The sequence below is a fragment of the Rhinolophus sinicus genome, linkage group LG02 (genome assembly GCF_036562045.2).
Source record: "Rhinolophus sinicus isolate RSC01 linkage group LG02, ASM3656204v1, whole genome shotgun sequence".
Lineage (NCBI taxonomy): Eukaryota > Metazoa > Chordata > Mammalia > Chiroptera > Rhinolophidae > Rhinolophus > Rhinolophus sinicus.
Window position 1 is genome coordinate 157,101,032 of NC_133752.1, and position 16,624 is coordinate 157,117,655.

General features: G+C 33.6%; 1 protein-coding gene across 2 annotated transcripts in view; it reads right to left on the minus strand.

Annotated features, from left to right (window-relative positions):
• The window catches only part of LRRK2 (leucine rich repeat kinase 2), a 125,719-nt gene that overhangs the window by 88,414 nt on the left and 20,681 nt on the right, over positions 1 to 16,624 (minus strand). For both annotated transcript variants that reach the window (XM_019736305.2, XM_074325834.1), the window contains exons 9-14: positions 16,099 to 16,241; positions 15,924 to 16,003; positions 14,330 to 14,436; positions 10,686 to 10,815; positions 10,325 to 10,449; positions 6,108 to 6,220 (exon numbers count right to left, since the gene is read on the minus strand). In XM_019736305.2, coding sequence (XP_019591864.2) covers positions 6,108 to 6,220; positions 10,325 to 10,449; positions 10,686 to 10,815; positions 14,330 to 14,436; positions 15,924 to 16,003; positions 16,099 to 16,241 — 698 coding nt within the window. The remainder of the gene's footprint in view (positions 1 to 6,107; positions 6,221 to 10,324; positions 10,450 to 10,685; positions 10,816 to 14,329; positions 14,437 to 15,923; positions 16,004 to 16,098; positions 16,242 to 16,624) is intronic.

The following is a 16,624-nucleotide window of genomic DNA, read 5'->3' on the forward strand; positions in this document are numbered from 1 at the left end:
CCTTAAATTGGTCTTCCATTCCATCAAACTACCACTTTTCCCTCATCTGGAAACTTATTCATAGAAAAGTCTACACCCACTACACTCCCCCACTCTGCTCACCCCTTAATTTTATATAATCAGACTTCTGTCCTAACCACTCTGAATTAAAACCATTCAAAGAAAAGTCCTTTGATAAATGAATCACTGTTTTTTCCTCCCTCAGTTTCCATGACACAGTACACCCCTCATTATTCTCCAACTTTGAAAGCCTTTATTTGCCCATCTCCTTTACAATCTCTTCTTTCAACTCCCAAGTTGGTCCAACGTTCTTGTCTTAAAACTCGTCTTCATGGATGGATTTCAGACAGTAACATGGCTTTAAGTCACCATAACAACACCAACAACCACGATAATGATGCCAAAACCGATGTGCCAGACACTCTTTTAAGCACTTCATACAGAGTCACTCATTTAATCCTCACAACAACCCTAGGATACAGACACACAAGTATTACCCCTATGCTATTCATGAAAACAATTGAGACACGAAAACCTTTCAGGAGATAACTCAAAACACAAGTCTGAACTCTCTTTAGCTTTAAGCGCACATTTCTCTTTGCTTGACAGCAGTATCTTTAAGTCAGATATATTCAAGCAAACTGATATTTATAAAGCACATATCCTTGTCCTTAATATCATCACCTCTAACAAGTTTCTACTCAACTAGTGGTTCTTGCTACCTTGAGTTCCCTTGGTCTCTATTTCAGGTGAAGTTCAATAATGACTAATGACTTGCAACAAAAATTCAGAGTATCTCATTATTACATGTGATAGGACTCAAATAAACTACTTGACCATTTAAACTAGTGGAATTTGATTTTTCAAAATTTCATAAATTTGAAAAATATATACACATATACTATATATATATATATATATATATATATATATATATATACACACACACACACACACACATATATATGATGTTTATAAGCCTACGATGGACTTTTCACTTATCAGGTGTTCTATCTTGAAAATAATGATGTATTATACTGTTGTTCAAATGAGGATTAAAACGAATTTACCAGTTTCTTTATACTTAACAAGTGTTGTCCAAATAAAATTTTTGGAAGTGTCAATGGGAAGACACCTATAGACTTTAGTTAGAAACATCCCATCACCTATGCTCCACAATTTTTCCAATTTTTTTCAGAGAATATATAAATAATTGAAATGGTTTACCTAGAGCCAGTTAGCCAGCTCAAGGGGAAAATGCACACACCAGCCTCTTTTCTTGCTGCCAGCTAAGTAAATTGCAATGCAGGAAAACTTCCCAGAAAACAAAAAAAAAAAAGATTGAATGTAGAGCTAGAAAGAAGACACCATAGTTCGGGACTAACCTTGAGATATATCATAATAAAGTGTCTGGACTTAAGAAAACGAATACTTTGGGCAGCCAGGTAAAAACATCAAGTCATTTAAAAGTGAGAAAAAAATCAAGCTAGTCCCAGATTTTTCCACTAAAACATTCAGTACTAGAAGACAATGTAATACCTACAAAGTCTTCAAAGAAATAAAATAAAACCTCAATATTATACAACAAACTATTTTTTCAAGAATCCAAATAGCAAACAACAACATTAAAATGTTCAGGGAATAAACCATTTTCAAAGAAACTCAACTAAAAGATAAATAGAAAAACTATAACAAAAGGACTTGCAGTGAACATTGAATCCATGTAACTGTAGATATAAGATGAAAACAAACTTAGAAAGTATAGCTATAGCGCTAATATAAATATATACACCTTGTCATTGTAGAACTAATTTATTTGTTGGTGAGAAAATAATTTATTTATTGGTGAGGAAATAAGTAAGACTAACATTTACTGATATGCTAAAGCATTGTACTGAGTACTTTACATTAATTATCTCACAAAAATCTTCATAAATCCATTATCTATTTTATAGATAATGAAACTGAGACTTTAAGTAACTTGTCCAGAGTACCTCAGTCTATAAGTGGCAGAGCCAGATTCAAACCCAGATATCCTGATCCCAGGGTCCACAAATTCAACTATTAGAAAATTTCATACAGTAAAAGCTATGAAAGCAAACACTATATAATGTGCTCTAATTGAGAGATGGAGGGAAGGGAAAAGACATAAGGAAGTGAAAATAGACTAATTTCACCAAAAAGTGTGCATAATATGTTAACATACATGAAGGGAAAAAAAGGAGTACCTGAAATATACATTCACACTCATGAAAAATTTGAAATTTTTCCATAACAATACATTAGGAGTCTCAGCTGGTTGTTTTTAATCCCTACACAGAATGACATAATTTGGAAGTAGTATTAATTTATTTAATTAATATCTGTTGATAGGCATCGTATTGTTAGGATTGACTCAATTAAGCTGTAGTAACATTCCCAATATTTCACAGACTGAAAATAGAAAAAGTTCAATTCTTGCTCATGTTTGATGTGTGTTACAAGGCAGGAGAGGGTCTCTTCTTGTCACAGTCACTCAGGGACCTCTGCTGATGGAGCAACCACCATCGAAACATTACAGGTCATAGTGCCTAAGAGAGTGTTCTGAAAAATGTCTCACCAGCAATTAAATATTTAGTCCAGAAATGGCAAACGTCCTTCACTTACAACGCTCCACCAAAATTAGTTACATGATCGCACCTAAAACTACAGAAGGGCCAATAAATACACGCACTACCCCAGGATCACCAGAAGGTGGAGAACTGAAAATGTCTGGCAAATAGCACTAATGATTACCACACAAGCATTTAATTTGTTGCCACATTTTCTTATTACAAATAATGTCACAATGAACATTCTGCATAAAAAACAAAATCTTTGTATACTTGTACAGCTACATCTACATCATAAGTCCTTAGAGTGGAACTGCTGGTCAGAAAATATGTCTGTTTGAATTTCGATTAGTATTACTAAATTTATCCCCAACAAGGTCTTTCTTTTTTTAATTTATGTTTCTTTAATGGTGATTACATTTGAGGCCCTTTTCATATGTTTGTATGTCAAATACATTTTTACCTTTAAATCTCATCCATCTGTAATGAGTTTTGGCAGAATGAGTAAGGTAATATAAAGCTTCCTTTGTTTTCCAAAAAAAAAAGAGAGTTAGTTATTCCAACACAAGTTACTGAGCTATCTTTTTTGTCCCCAGTTTCGGGGGAATGTCATATACAAATTGCACATTTGCATTTGAGTTTATTTCCTAAATTATCATTATGTGGCACTGATCTATGCCCTCCAATGCCAGTGTCACACCATTTTAATTACTAGCTTTATAACACATTTGGTTATCTGTTGGAGTTGAGCCATATTAATTATCCTCTTTTTAAAAAATTCTTCTAATTATTCATGCATATTATTTAATTAATTTTCTCAAAATTTCATACCAGTTTATCTAGTTCCAGAAACTACCATTATTTTTATCACAGGTTCACAGATATAGATCAATTTTAGTTATTAAAAATTTTATCAAAAAAGATGATATAGGGCGGCTGGTTGACTCAGTTGGTTAGAATGCAGTGCTCATAACACCCAGGTTGCCAGTTTGATTCCCACATGGGCCAGTGAGCTGCACCTTCACAACTAGACTGAAAACAACGACTTGACTTGGAGTTTATGGGTCCTGGAAAAACATACTGTTCCCCAATAAAAAAAATTAACAAATAAAAAGATGATATACATTTTCATATGTACAACTCCTCTTTTGTACCTCTCAGTTTCCTTTTGTCCTGTAAACTTTCTCTGACTTTATTCCTATGTAATTTCTTTTTATTGTTGTTATTGTTGCTTTTGCAAATGGGCTCTTTCTTTCACCGCATATTATTTAAAATTGAAATAAATGTCTTCAATATTTAAACTGGGTACATTAGCATCAAGAGTTTTGTGAAGCATACAAGCTCCTTGATTTGTGTCCATTTAATCAGAAGATTAGCTTGACTTTTTAATCCCTTGCTAAAGACAGCAGCAGTATCACTGCATACAAAGCGCAGATGCAGCCAAAATGTGGAGGGTCCTAGTTTCTACTTTGTTCTCCAGAAACAATACTGGACACACAGATTTCTCTAGAACAGGTGACTGGAAGTTTTCACGTATGGAGAAAGCTGAAAGGATCAGGCATAAATAGAATGTCAATGATCCAGACAGATTTTAACTTCAGCCTGACTGTTATTGGAATTTTATATATCCAAATATTGATTCACTGTAATACTTTTTATAGCCTTTGCTTTGTAAATCATAGTTGAATTTAAAGTTATACCTTATTTGGAATTCTGCTCTCCAAGAATACTTATGTTTAATGATAGTTACTCTCACAGTTTCTGCAGTATTTGGACCTAAGATTTCCGATGCGTTGTAACTTTTATTCAGAGTAAGACATGCAATCACAGACTTTTAGAGCTAAAGAAACAAATTCATCTTTTAGAGCATTTTTCTCAATCCATGGGAAATTATGTAGGGGAGATTTTTTTAAAAATATTATCACTTCTGTGTCCTTGTGACCTGAACTCCCTGCCTCCAAATGACAGTCACTGTTTAGTGAGATGCTATATGTCATTACTCAGATGTTGGCATGGGAAAAAAAGGGGGGGAGAGTGGGGGTGCAGTTTTCTCAACCACTTCTCCTGGGATTATATAGCAAAAGAAAGAAAGACCTGCGAGCTGAGTGATTTTCTCAGCATCATGCTACTTAATGGCAAAGCTGGGTCTCTTTACTCCTGACTCCTTCAACTATGTCACACTCATATTCAATAACTTTAGAAAAGGTGGGCTCACCAGAATCACAGCTACCTGTAAGGCTTTTTCTGCTACCTCTTGTTTCTCGTGAACACACACCATGAATAATATTAACTGCTGCCTACTCGGTGTTCCTAGAACACTGTTCATAAAGCTAGTATACCTAGTAAGTGCTAATGTAGAACTGGTTTTATGCATGGCTGGTATTCCCCTACCTAGGTTATGAGATCCATGACAGAAGGGTAGAAACCATTCATTTTTTTGTCTTTCCAGTGCCTAACACAGTTCCTTCCACATACTTATTTTCACCAAATATTCCTGGAATTAAATTCAACCCATTATATTGCTATACTCAAGAATTATATTAAGGTTTCCATACAGATGAATCAAATATATCACAGACAATTACATTATAAAGCTCAGTTGAAATTGAATTTTTAAAGGAGAGCTCTCTGCAGGCTATTCTAATTAATTCATGACATTTTTTAAAGTATACTAAATCACACGTAATCATTTCCATTAATGACCTTGACTGCTCCCTTGCTTTCATAAAAACATTAACCCTAATCATGTTTTCTTCTTTACTCAAAGAACCAATTTATATCACGTTGAACTTCCAAATCATCTTAATTCCATCAATACCTTTTGCAATGCACAATCTAAACGTAATTTTGCTCTTCTTTTTTCATACTTAGTATGATCATTGATTATATTAATTATAATACATTATCACAAATGTACATAGATATGTAAATACCTATGTACATACGAGTAGATATGTAAAAATGGGAAGAAACAATGCACACTGAACCACTTCAGAGGTTATCCCTGAGGAGAGCAACAAAATCGAACAAAAGAAATCAAAGAAAACTTTAATGTTGTAACCTGTGTATCTTCTTGGACTGAATCGTTCAGAATGGGACCAGAAAATAAAGTCAAGCAGCCAGGAGGAGAGACAGAGGAAAAACAGCATCTGTAGCTCCTGCTGTAGCTCCTGATATCGCTCAGGAGGCTGAGTTGTACATCTAGCTCTTCGGTTCTCTCTCTCCGAGTGGGCAGACACAAGTGGCTTTACAATACTAGCAATTAAAGGACCTGTCCAAGTCTGATAGTACAGTTATAGTTGATGGTTGTAGCTGATAGTACACTTATCTTAGCGGAAATGGCACATCTCTTCACCCCCTATATCCTTATTGCTGTCATATGTCTCTAACCACATAACTTCCTACTTTCGGAGTAAACAGAAGATGGAAAACTTAACTTAAAAATGTCTCCCTATTTCCCCAAATTTCATATTCTGGTTAACAGTATGAAGGCAGAAAAACCTATATTATACATACCCTGTTCAAAGATACTAGGACCAGTTTGTGAATATCATTCCTGAAACACAATTTTGTAACCATATTTAGCTTATGCTGATATTCGGTATCTTCCCTGGATTTTTCTGACATACCTAAACGCAAAAAATAAATGCAAGTAAATAGATAAATAAATACATAAATAAATAAATACTTTTCAGCTTAAAAGATTTAAGCTGAACAGATTGTGATTTATTAGGAATGATTATAATTAATCCAACAATACACATGCACATTTTTCAAATACATAGTCCCTTACCAAAGAAATAACCCTAGCTTGAAGGAATTTATGAAAATAGTTCATCATTGAATATAAAATAAATACAGTGAGTGTGGACGTTTATTTAATTTAAAGTAGCAAGACCTTATTATGGTGGAGGAATTTTCTGTAGCAAACAACCTTTTTTATATGAGTAGGCTGTGCTCATACAAGGAGCTAGAAGATATTTATGAAACAATGGACAATTTGAAAAAAGCTCAAAGTTATTTGGACTACAATATAAAAAGGTCAGATACAAAATGTAGGCATAAAAGAGCAGCTGGAATCATAGTGAAAAGAAAAAAAGATTTGTTTCAGCATTGTGACGGGCAAGAGCCTAGGTTTTATTAGAAGTCCTCTAAGGCTGCATAACAGTATTAAGTTATTTAAAGGAAATATATTCCTTATTAATCTACATTGTAGCTGAACTATCCTAAAACCATTGAACAAACACTGGACATTTAAAAAATTGGTTATACAATAGAATAGTATATAAAATTATTATGAATGAATGTTTCCAAAACTTAAGACTATAGAAATAATTATTCATAAACAATTACTTATAATCTTTCATTTGAATAATTTGTATTAACACAAACTATAAATTGGATGCATATAGCTTTTCATTTATTTAACAAAAATATAAATGTCAACTACATGCCAGAGATTTTGCTCCATGCTGGAATACTACAGGGAATAAGACAGGCTAGATTCCCAGAGTCCTGGAATTTTCAGTCCTAGTTTAAAAATTTATTCAAATAGCTTCTGACATTTACTACAGCTGTATGACCTTGGACAAGTCACTTAAACTCTCTTTGTCTCATTATCAGTGACCAAAACCATATTAACTTCTGAGGCTGCCCATTACATCACAAGCAGATGTGATGGCTGAAAGCAGGCCTGTTGAGTAGTAAAAACTTCATGCCAGATGCAATGAGTCTTATTAAGACTTATATTAAGACCAAATGAACATTCCCGTAAATTTCATCTCTGGTCATATCACCTGAAGTTCTACTATTCCGAATGGATATAATATCCTTTCCACCTAACAGCCCTTTAAATTGTGTGGACTGCAAATTTATTGAGGATAGAATCTATAACTTAATCATCTCCAGATCTCCAAAGGTTCCAAGCATACTACTTTAAATATAACCATTGTTCAATATACTTTTGTTGTACAAATGTGTATTTCAAAATGACTACTCTGGAGTTGGGCTGCACAGGTTGAAAACCTGGTTCCATTATATAAGCTGTGACCTTAAAATCTCTACGTTATGACTCAGTTTCATCATCTGTAAAATAGCAACAACACCAAAAAGTAGTATCTGCCTTATGGCTGCAAGAATTTAAAAAGTTAATATACATAAAGCACTTCAAATAATACCTGACACATTTTAAGTCCTCCATATTGTTAGGTATTATTGTTGTTAACTATAAATGAGTAGATTTTGATACAGGTTTTATATACTCTTGAATCATCTCTTCTCCAGATTAAATAATTTCAGACCCTCTTATTGTTCTTATGGATATGGTTTTATACTCCTAATCACTTGCCTCTGTACACTTTCTAATTTGCCTATATCCCTTCTTAAAGAATTTTACATTATTTCCTCTAAAACTCACATGAAGTCAACACAGAAAAAACTAACTGATATTTTATTACAATAACTGGGTCTTTATTATTATTTTATTAAAGCAACTGGCTGAGTCACTTCAAGTTATTGGTATAAAAAAAGGTGGAAGTGAACAGTACTAGTTTGAAAGAAACTTAAGAGTCATAAAAGCACCTCAACTTAACATGTTCAAATCAGAACCATGTTCAACCTCAAAATGACTGGGGTACTGATGCCATAGTTAATAACTGATATATAGAATGGTATAGTAAGTTATAGTATGGCATAGTATTGTATGGTGTGGTATGGTGTGAATATGGTCTGATAGCTTAAAGTAGACAGTTAAGTCTTTACCTAATAAAGAAATGTATCTATATATTGATATACATATAAAATGTGTATATTTACACATAAAGCATAACCCTAAAGTTATAAAATTATTTTCAAGGGCACCGTTTAATATATCTAAACATCATTGTAAAAAAGTTATTTAACTTATCATTTAAATACACCATTTAATACATCCAAATGATTGACTATCAATGTTACTTCAGGGTCATTCTAAGAACAATAAAAGAAAAGAAAATTTAAATTTGAAACTTATTTCTGAACTAAAAGAGTAGATTTAGTTAAATATCTCTTGGTTAAATTTAAAATTCAAATGCCTCTTCAAAAAAATAAGACTGACACCTTTAAGGATAATCAAAAGAGTTTGTTTTGTTTTGATTTTTACAATCTACAAACAAAATTCAAAAAAAAAAAAACCTCACAAGATTTTTGAGCAAAATTATCCCTATTAAATTATTTCCCAAAAGTTGACTGACAACTATGAATGGGACACTATGATTCAATCCAAACCGTATTTATTGAATAGCTATTTTTGGTCGCGGTAACATGGTTTTTTTTTAAAAATGGCCAAATAAAGCCATCCTAGAAAATATTTATACTCTATTACTGAGTATAATCTTATACTCAGAAACATAAAATACCTATGTGACAGCAGATAATGGTAGACTTAGGAGAATTTCATTAAAAAATGGGGAGGGGGACTTCAAAAGAATTAGAAACTTTACAGAACCAAAAACAGTAACATCCCTGATATCAGTAGACAGAAAGTCATGTCAAATATACCTCCTATGCTGCTCTCAGATCCATCCTCTCCTCCACTGCCCAGCCCCCACCATGTCTCACTTGACTATCATGGCCTCCAACCCAACAGCCCCATAACTTGGCTCTCCTCCTGCCGCCCATCCTCTACACCACAGTGCTATCATTTTAAATTGCAGATTTTTCATAACAGTACAACTTTTAAAACCTTTAATAAATTTGAATTGACTTGCATTAAAAAAGCACAAACTGTTCTGTGTTGCATTCAAAGCCCTTCACGTTCAGGCCCCAGGCACTGCTCTCCTCTACTCCACGCTTCACTCACACCAGACCATGTGCACTTTCTCCTTCTGCTTGAAATGTCCTTCCTGAGCTTTCTACCAGGTCAGCCCTGCTCACGTTTCAACCTCAATGTCACAGTCTCTGACCTACTCCTTTGGGTAAATTATTTATGCCTCCTTCAACATTATCATAGCCTTTTATACAAATATCTATAACAGGTCCTTTCATGCTGTCTGGTAATTAATTATTTACATATCCATCTACCTCTGAACTCCTAAAATAGTACAGTCATGCTTTTTTTTTTCCATTTATCTTTCATACCTTTGTAGTCATCACCATGTTTAGAACATAAGAGGCACTTAATAAATATCTGTTGAATGAATGAAGGAGAAGGTGTTTTAAACAGGCTTTGAAGGACAAAAAAGGTCACAACAGATGTAAGTAGGAGGTACGGGGGTTGGGGGGGGAGGATGAAAGCTATTAAGGTTAATGAGTAAAAGCCACATGGTTATTTTCGAAAAAAATTAAGTCAACACCAGCGTAAGAAGGACTAAAAAGAGCCAAGAAAAGTGTGAAGTTTAGTTAGCTGTTACTATAGTCCAGATAAAACAGAACAAAAATTAATGTGTACTGCATGATGCCAATAGAAATATAGACGTATTATTAGAAGTTGACACTTGCCTTGGAAGTAAAGGGCCACACTTTACACCAGAATTATTTCTTGGGTAAATAAATTATTTGATTTTCTTATTAAAATTTATTATAAATTATTCTTACCATTATACATCATCATTTTCCTTTATTTTTGGATTAGTGGAAAGATTTGCATTTATTTGGCAGAAAGTCTCCCTTAATTTTTGCCTAGAAAGTTAATATTTCATAACAAGTAAAAAATCTATTTAAATTGTTATCTCACCACAATCAGTTATGTAACTTACCTGGAACTATAAAATGTAGAATAGCTCGAAGTGCCTCCAACTGCACTGGTAATGATGTCTCATGACTCTTCATAACTGTTATTATTTTGGGGGCCACTGCTGTCATTGTATCCAGGGAAGCATTACTGGAGAAACCAATATTGAAATGCTTATTAAAAATATTACTTGATTTTATTGTACAAACACAATTTTGAAACAAGTGCAGGAAAACAGAATCAATATAGTATATCCAAAAAGGCTATATGAAAATACATTTGAATCCAATAATACGATTGCATATAATTGTAATTGTTCTTTCATTAAATTTTGACTTCTAACATTATATATGAGCATTCTGCATAAGTTCATGAATCTGTATTACCTTTCTTCAAAAAGATGATTTAGCATTTTACAGCCACTTTCAGCCACTTCAGGAGAATGTATATGCTTCTGCATTAACTCCAACACGTTTAGGTATATTCCTTTTGACAACAGGATTTTTCTGAAATAAACTAGAAGAGGTTTTTAACGTTATTTGTAGAAATGAAAGCACATTTTCATAATTTTGCAATGAGACAATATTAAGACAATCCAAATTCTTAGGAAAGTATATGCAAGTACATATGCAATTTTTGTTTGATTTACAACTTAAAGATCATTGATGCTTATTTCTTTATAATATATACCATTTCCAATTTTTTTGCATTTATCAACCATTTGTTCAGGTTTTCATTTTTAAAGAGTAGTAGACTTATAGCAATGTAGTCACCATACCCCAGTCCATGTAGAAGGAATGTTTTTGCAGCAAAATGTTTGAAAATAATGCCTCCAAAAATAATAATAAAAGTTAAATTTCATTCTAATACTTAAAACAATGTCACAAAATAACTGTACTCACATAGAGCTAACACTCGCTAGATATACTAGACACCAGTGATCTGGGAATAAGTTCCAGGTGTGTGGAAATATTGACCATCCCCTCAGCACTTGGGGTGAGGCCAGGGGCTGGAACCAGGCTGGGTTGCCTTCAGCCCTGAACTACCTTCTCCATTTACCCCAGTGGACTGTACAAACATTATCATTTCTACGTAAGCCATCATGTGCAAAGGGATGGAAAGCACTGCATAAATAATTACAAGTACATATTTTCACTAAGTAATGCCAAAGTTTAAGAAACACAAAGATACACTTTATGACTGATTTTACATTATATGTGGAAAGTAACTGTATCCCAGCAATAATGATTACAGAATAATTTTCCTCTTCATAATAAACTGTCTTCACTAAATGCAAATCCAATGTCTTAAAGTTTCATTTTTGAAACCTCTATAAAAACATCAATTCCAACATAATTCAACACTTTGAAAGCAGTGAAAAATGAAACTTACAAAGTTTTAACTTAAATACTATTTTGAAAAATGAGTTATCAAGCTCAAATTGGGACAAGAAGAAAAGATACGACAAAACTCAAAAATAAGAGGTAGTTATATACACATTCTAAACAACTGCCAAAATCTGAAAAATCCATACCTTTTAAAGATGTCTAGAATATCACACATTAAAATAGGATCACAAGTTGGTTATTTTGCTTGGTTATGCCAGAAGTTTTAATAACCCCTCCTAAAGCGGCTAAATTCTAACTAAGGAAATACTTTAAAAGATAGAAGTTATTCTAGACCAGCAGTTCTCACACTTTAAGTGTGCCTCAGAATCACCTGGGAGGTTGTTAAAACACAGATTGGCTGGGTCCAAACTCCAAAATTTATGATTCAGTAGGTCTGTATGGGGCCCTAGAATTAACATTTTTAGCAAGTTCCTAGGCAATGTTGCTGGTCTGGAGACCACACTTTAAGAACCACTGTCCTGGACATTAACCCAATTTGAGACTGGAAAATTGAGAATAGAAATTTCATCAAACACTAGGCCTAGGAGGAAAAATTACATCACGAGTCACTTTAGAGTTTACAGAACATTTTACATACTTTATCTCATTTACCAGCTATCTACATAATACTCTTGACCTCATCTACTGCACTTTAATGGTAAATTATCTGCTTAAAAATCCAATAATAATATGCAACTTCCTTTGCAACAGTCACCTTCTTTCATGGCTGCCTAGTCACAATTTCATCTCTTCTGACCCCTAACATATATCCTCCAAAAATTTGCTTCATGTTTTTTTCTTTGCTACCTGACAGATCATACATCTTTATTTCGTCTTATTATCTATCCTCCCCACTAGAGTTGAAGCTCAATGAGCCTGAAATTTGTTTAACTGATGCATCCCAACTATCTAAGGCATTGTGTAGTACACAGCAGGATCTAAATAAATGTTAACTGAATAATTAATTAAGTGAAAAAATGTCAAAGAAGATGTTTGAGCCTTTGCCTTGGGACCACCATGGCAGAACCCAATTCTTCTGGCTGCTGATCCAGTCATTTTTCTAAAAAACTATATCCAACCCTGCACACCCAATGTTCTCAAGTGTCTTTCAACAAGAAGTTGTCCACAGAGGTTGCTGAACAAGCTGCTCGATTTCCTAATACTCGCCTTAAGGCAGAACTCCAAGTATAATATGAAGGTATCTGAGGACAGTTTACCTGTCAGGTAGCCAAGAACAAAGTAGTAAGGCACCAGAAAGAGCAGAGAACTGGTTACAAACAAAGAAATCGGGGTTAGCTCTACATGTAACTACTACTCAGACACTGTAATATGAAGCAGCCCAAATCTCACAAAATCATGGTTGTTTTGTTGGCATATCAAAGATGATTTCCAGGTAATTAAAAATTAGAGTACCAACACAATGTCGTTTATACATGGTAAAGGCAGGTGTCCACCCTTAAGTGCCCCACACTAAAGCAATCAGGTCTGGTCCTCATTTTCAGGAGTGAGATCCCTATGCAGCCTCTGCACAGGAGAAGACGGGAGATTCAAGAAGAGCAATTCCCTTTCTTACCACTCCTGCCCTGATTCATTATCTCCGAGGGCAACCCCGGTCTGTATCTCATGGCTCCTGCCAATCCAATGTTTTTATTAAAATGCCATCTGAGAGGTGGAGTGAGAAAGGAATAAAAGGAAGAAGAAATGCTTTTCCTCTGGATTTGACTTAAATAACAGCATAAAGAAACATGCATGAGGTGGTTTCTTGATTCCTTTCATTGCACCCAGGTTCTCTACTAAAGGCTACTGTTAACACTGGTCTCTATTGACGTTTCCAGTATTTTTCTCTCCTTTTCTCACTCCAAAAGTATCTTACAAGAGCTTCCAAGTCCTAATGCCCTTATAATGAGTTTTCTCCCAAGACTTTCTGGCAGTATTTCCTGTGTATGAGCATGGATTCTGAACAGCCTGATTCTCAATTTTAAACCTCAAGAGTCCTTCCAAAAGCGTTGCAGCCATTTTTCTCTCCTTAGTAATGCAAATCTATAAGACTTATAAAGAACTATTTAAAAAAAAAAAAAAAAAAAGGACAATTTTATCAGATGTTGAAATGGTAAATATCTCTCTACCCACTGCATTTCTACATAGTTTTCCTAAGAAAATAATAGGAACATTGTATAAAGGAAAATGGGGGAAAGTGACAATTTGGTGTTTATTGCAGTTACCAAAAAAAAAAAAATCCCACTGGACACAAGCTAAAATTCCATCAACAAGATATTGGTTCATAAAATAGAATATAAGCATACATTGGAAAACTACACACCCATTAAAAATGACAATGTGAGAATTTCCATTTATCAACACAAAAATGTAAAATTTGTTTATAAGAGTATGATATGATCCAATTTCTGCAAAAAAAGTAGAAAATGTATTGTATATGTCATATATGAGTACATACATACATACATAGAAGTCCAGAAAAAAACATCAAAAATGTTTATTTTCTTTATCATTTTATCTATATATCAACACATATATGTCAAATATATATACATATTTAAAGTTTTACAATGTTTTGCTTTTATAATTTAAAAACTGCAAAATGTATTTTCCCCTCTTGTTAAAAAATAGGGTGCACTGCTTACCATTTTGTTCTAACAGAGTCGACAATGCATTCGCAGATGCCTGGAAGACTTTTTTTGATGAAGAATGCATCAGCATGGAAAGCATCACTTCCCTATGAGCTGGGAACCTTTCACAAATTCAACCACAACATTAATAGTAATCTTTTTTAACAGTTATCTCAAATATTCACTTATTATTATCTAATCTCTCTAACAACAAATAAGGACATAAAACATTTTATACCTCCATGGACAAGAGGGAATTATAGTTAAACAGGTTTATATTTAAAAGTTGGAACACAATGCAATATACAGATGATATATTATAGAATTTTACACTTGAAACCTATGTAATTTTATTAATCAATGTCAGCCCAATAAATTTAATTTTAAAAAAAGTTTTAAGAAGTTAGATTCAAATCCATTAAATACTAATAAGTTAGTATTTCTCTGTTTCTTCAAAGTTGATAAGCAGTAGGGGAAAAAATGACAACAAATATTAAAGAGGTGATAAGAGTAAAAATATACAGTAAGAAAAAGAAGACAACAGACTCAAGAAAGGAAAAATAAAAAATTGTAAAGAAGCAGCATGAATTTTTTAAAATGTAGAGCATAAATATATTATCTTTTAATAATGTATTTATTTTAAAGACTCCTATGGATATTAAGGACTCAGTATGCTATGAACTGAAATTTATGATTGCAACATCAACCTTCCTTAACCTAACCTCTTAAAGAGTGTTCAAAGTGAACCAGGATGCTGGCTTAACATATAGTTTTCAAAAGAATTACTGTTTCCTTTCAAAAATGGAGATGCTTAATTAAACAGCATGTGTGTCATTAATTGCCTTTTGATTGGCAGTGGATCACTACGCAAACAGGCTTAGTCAGGATTTGAGATGCAGAAAATTATTATTTATGTTTCTAAGATTAAGTCATTCAAATTTTAAAATCTGGAGCTTACTGAGAGCAAACAGCACAAACGTAAGCAGTTGCCATAAAACATGGCTCATGGTCCTGACACAAATCTTATATACACAGAACTCCTGTTTACAGTTTGTATGTTTGGGAGAGAGGGCTGGTCTTGTGATGATTGAATGGCCCTCTTATAGAAAGCCTTCTGAAGATCTGACAGCTACAAATAATGCTCTCAAGAGAAAGCAGGTCAACACTGCAACATAAATTGGGGAATCACTACAGGAGGCTTCTAACCACATTTAATTCCTGATATTGACAACCTGCTGGCTAGTCACTGCAGCAGAGAAGGTCACAGATGGCTCTGCAATTTCCATAACCTGAGATTAATTAATGTCATTTTTAAATGATCAGCCAGTACACTGAAAGGTTCTTTCCTGATGATTCATAATTTACTGGGTGACTCTTGATTCCAAATGTCTCAGTAACAACTCTCAAACACACCACCAAATTTTACTAACTAAAGAAAGCAGTAGGATCAAAATATTATACATCCATTCCTATTTTGTGGCAAGACTTAAAACATAAATGCCTATATCTGAAATATTTCTAACAATGAAAGTTGTAGTTATGGTATTTTATATGAATTGATTAAAATATAACTGAAATTTTTTATATTATAAAAATGAATACAACTAACTGGTCATCTTCATCGCCAATCTTCTCATGTAAACTGTTCTGGTACATAAGGAGGTTGTTTAGGGCCCAGCATGCAGCCTCCTGGATTAGGGGAGGAAAAAAAGAAATCTGTCAAACCATAAATCATTGAACAAACATAATTTAGAATAATTATAAGATTTATGAAAGAGTCGAACCTGCACTTGCTTGTTCTTTCTATGCCACGTTAATGCTTTGTAACAGGCTTCTAGCCAAAACAATTTATCTTCTTCCTCATCATCGTCATTCTCCCGATTCTCATTCTTTTCCTCTAAGTCTTGATTTAAGAAAATGGTCTCAGCTTGAAAAAATATAAATATATGACTTACTTACAGTTTGAATGACCAACTCAAAGTCCATACTTTGAAATATTATCAATAGTGAGGTGTTCTTTAGTGGCGGCCTTGGTTAAGGATAAACACCTTTTTAACATATTGCACAGATCCTAATATTGCTATCCCATCTTGATCAATGGTCAAAGGGGGAAAAGGTACCAAACGAAACTAACAGGCTACAGGAATATTAGTTGAGAAGATTAGCTGCCCAATAACAAAGCCAAATCAAGGATGTATTTACTGTTCTATGAACTGGGAAATATTAATTCCCTTGAAAGTATCCTTTGGAAAATGAATTACATTAGAACAGAAAAAGGGATTTACTGTGCCCTTCTCTACATATGATGTT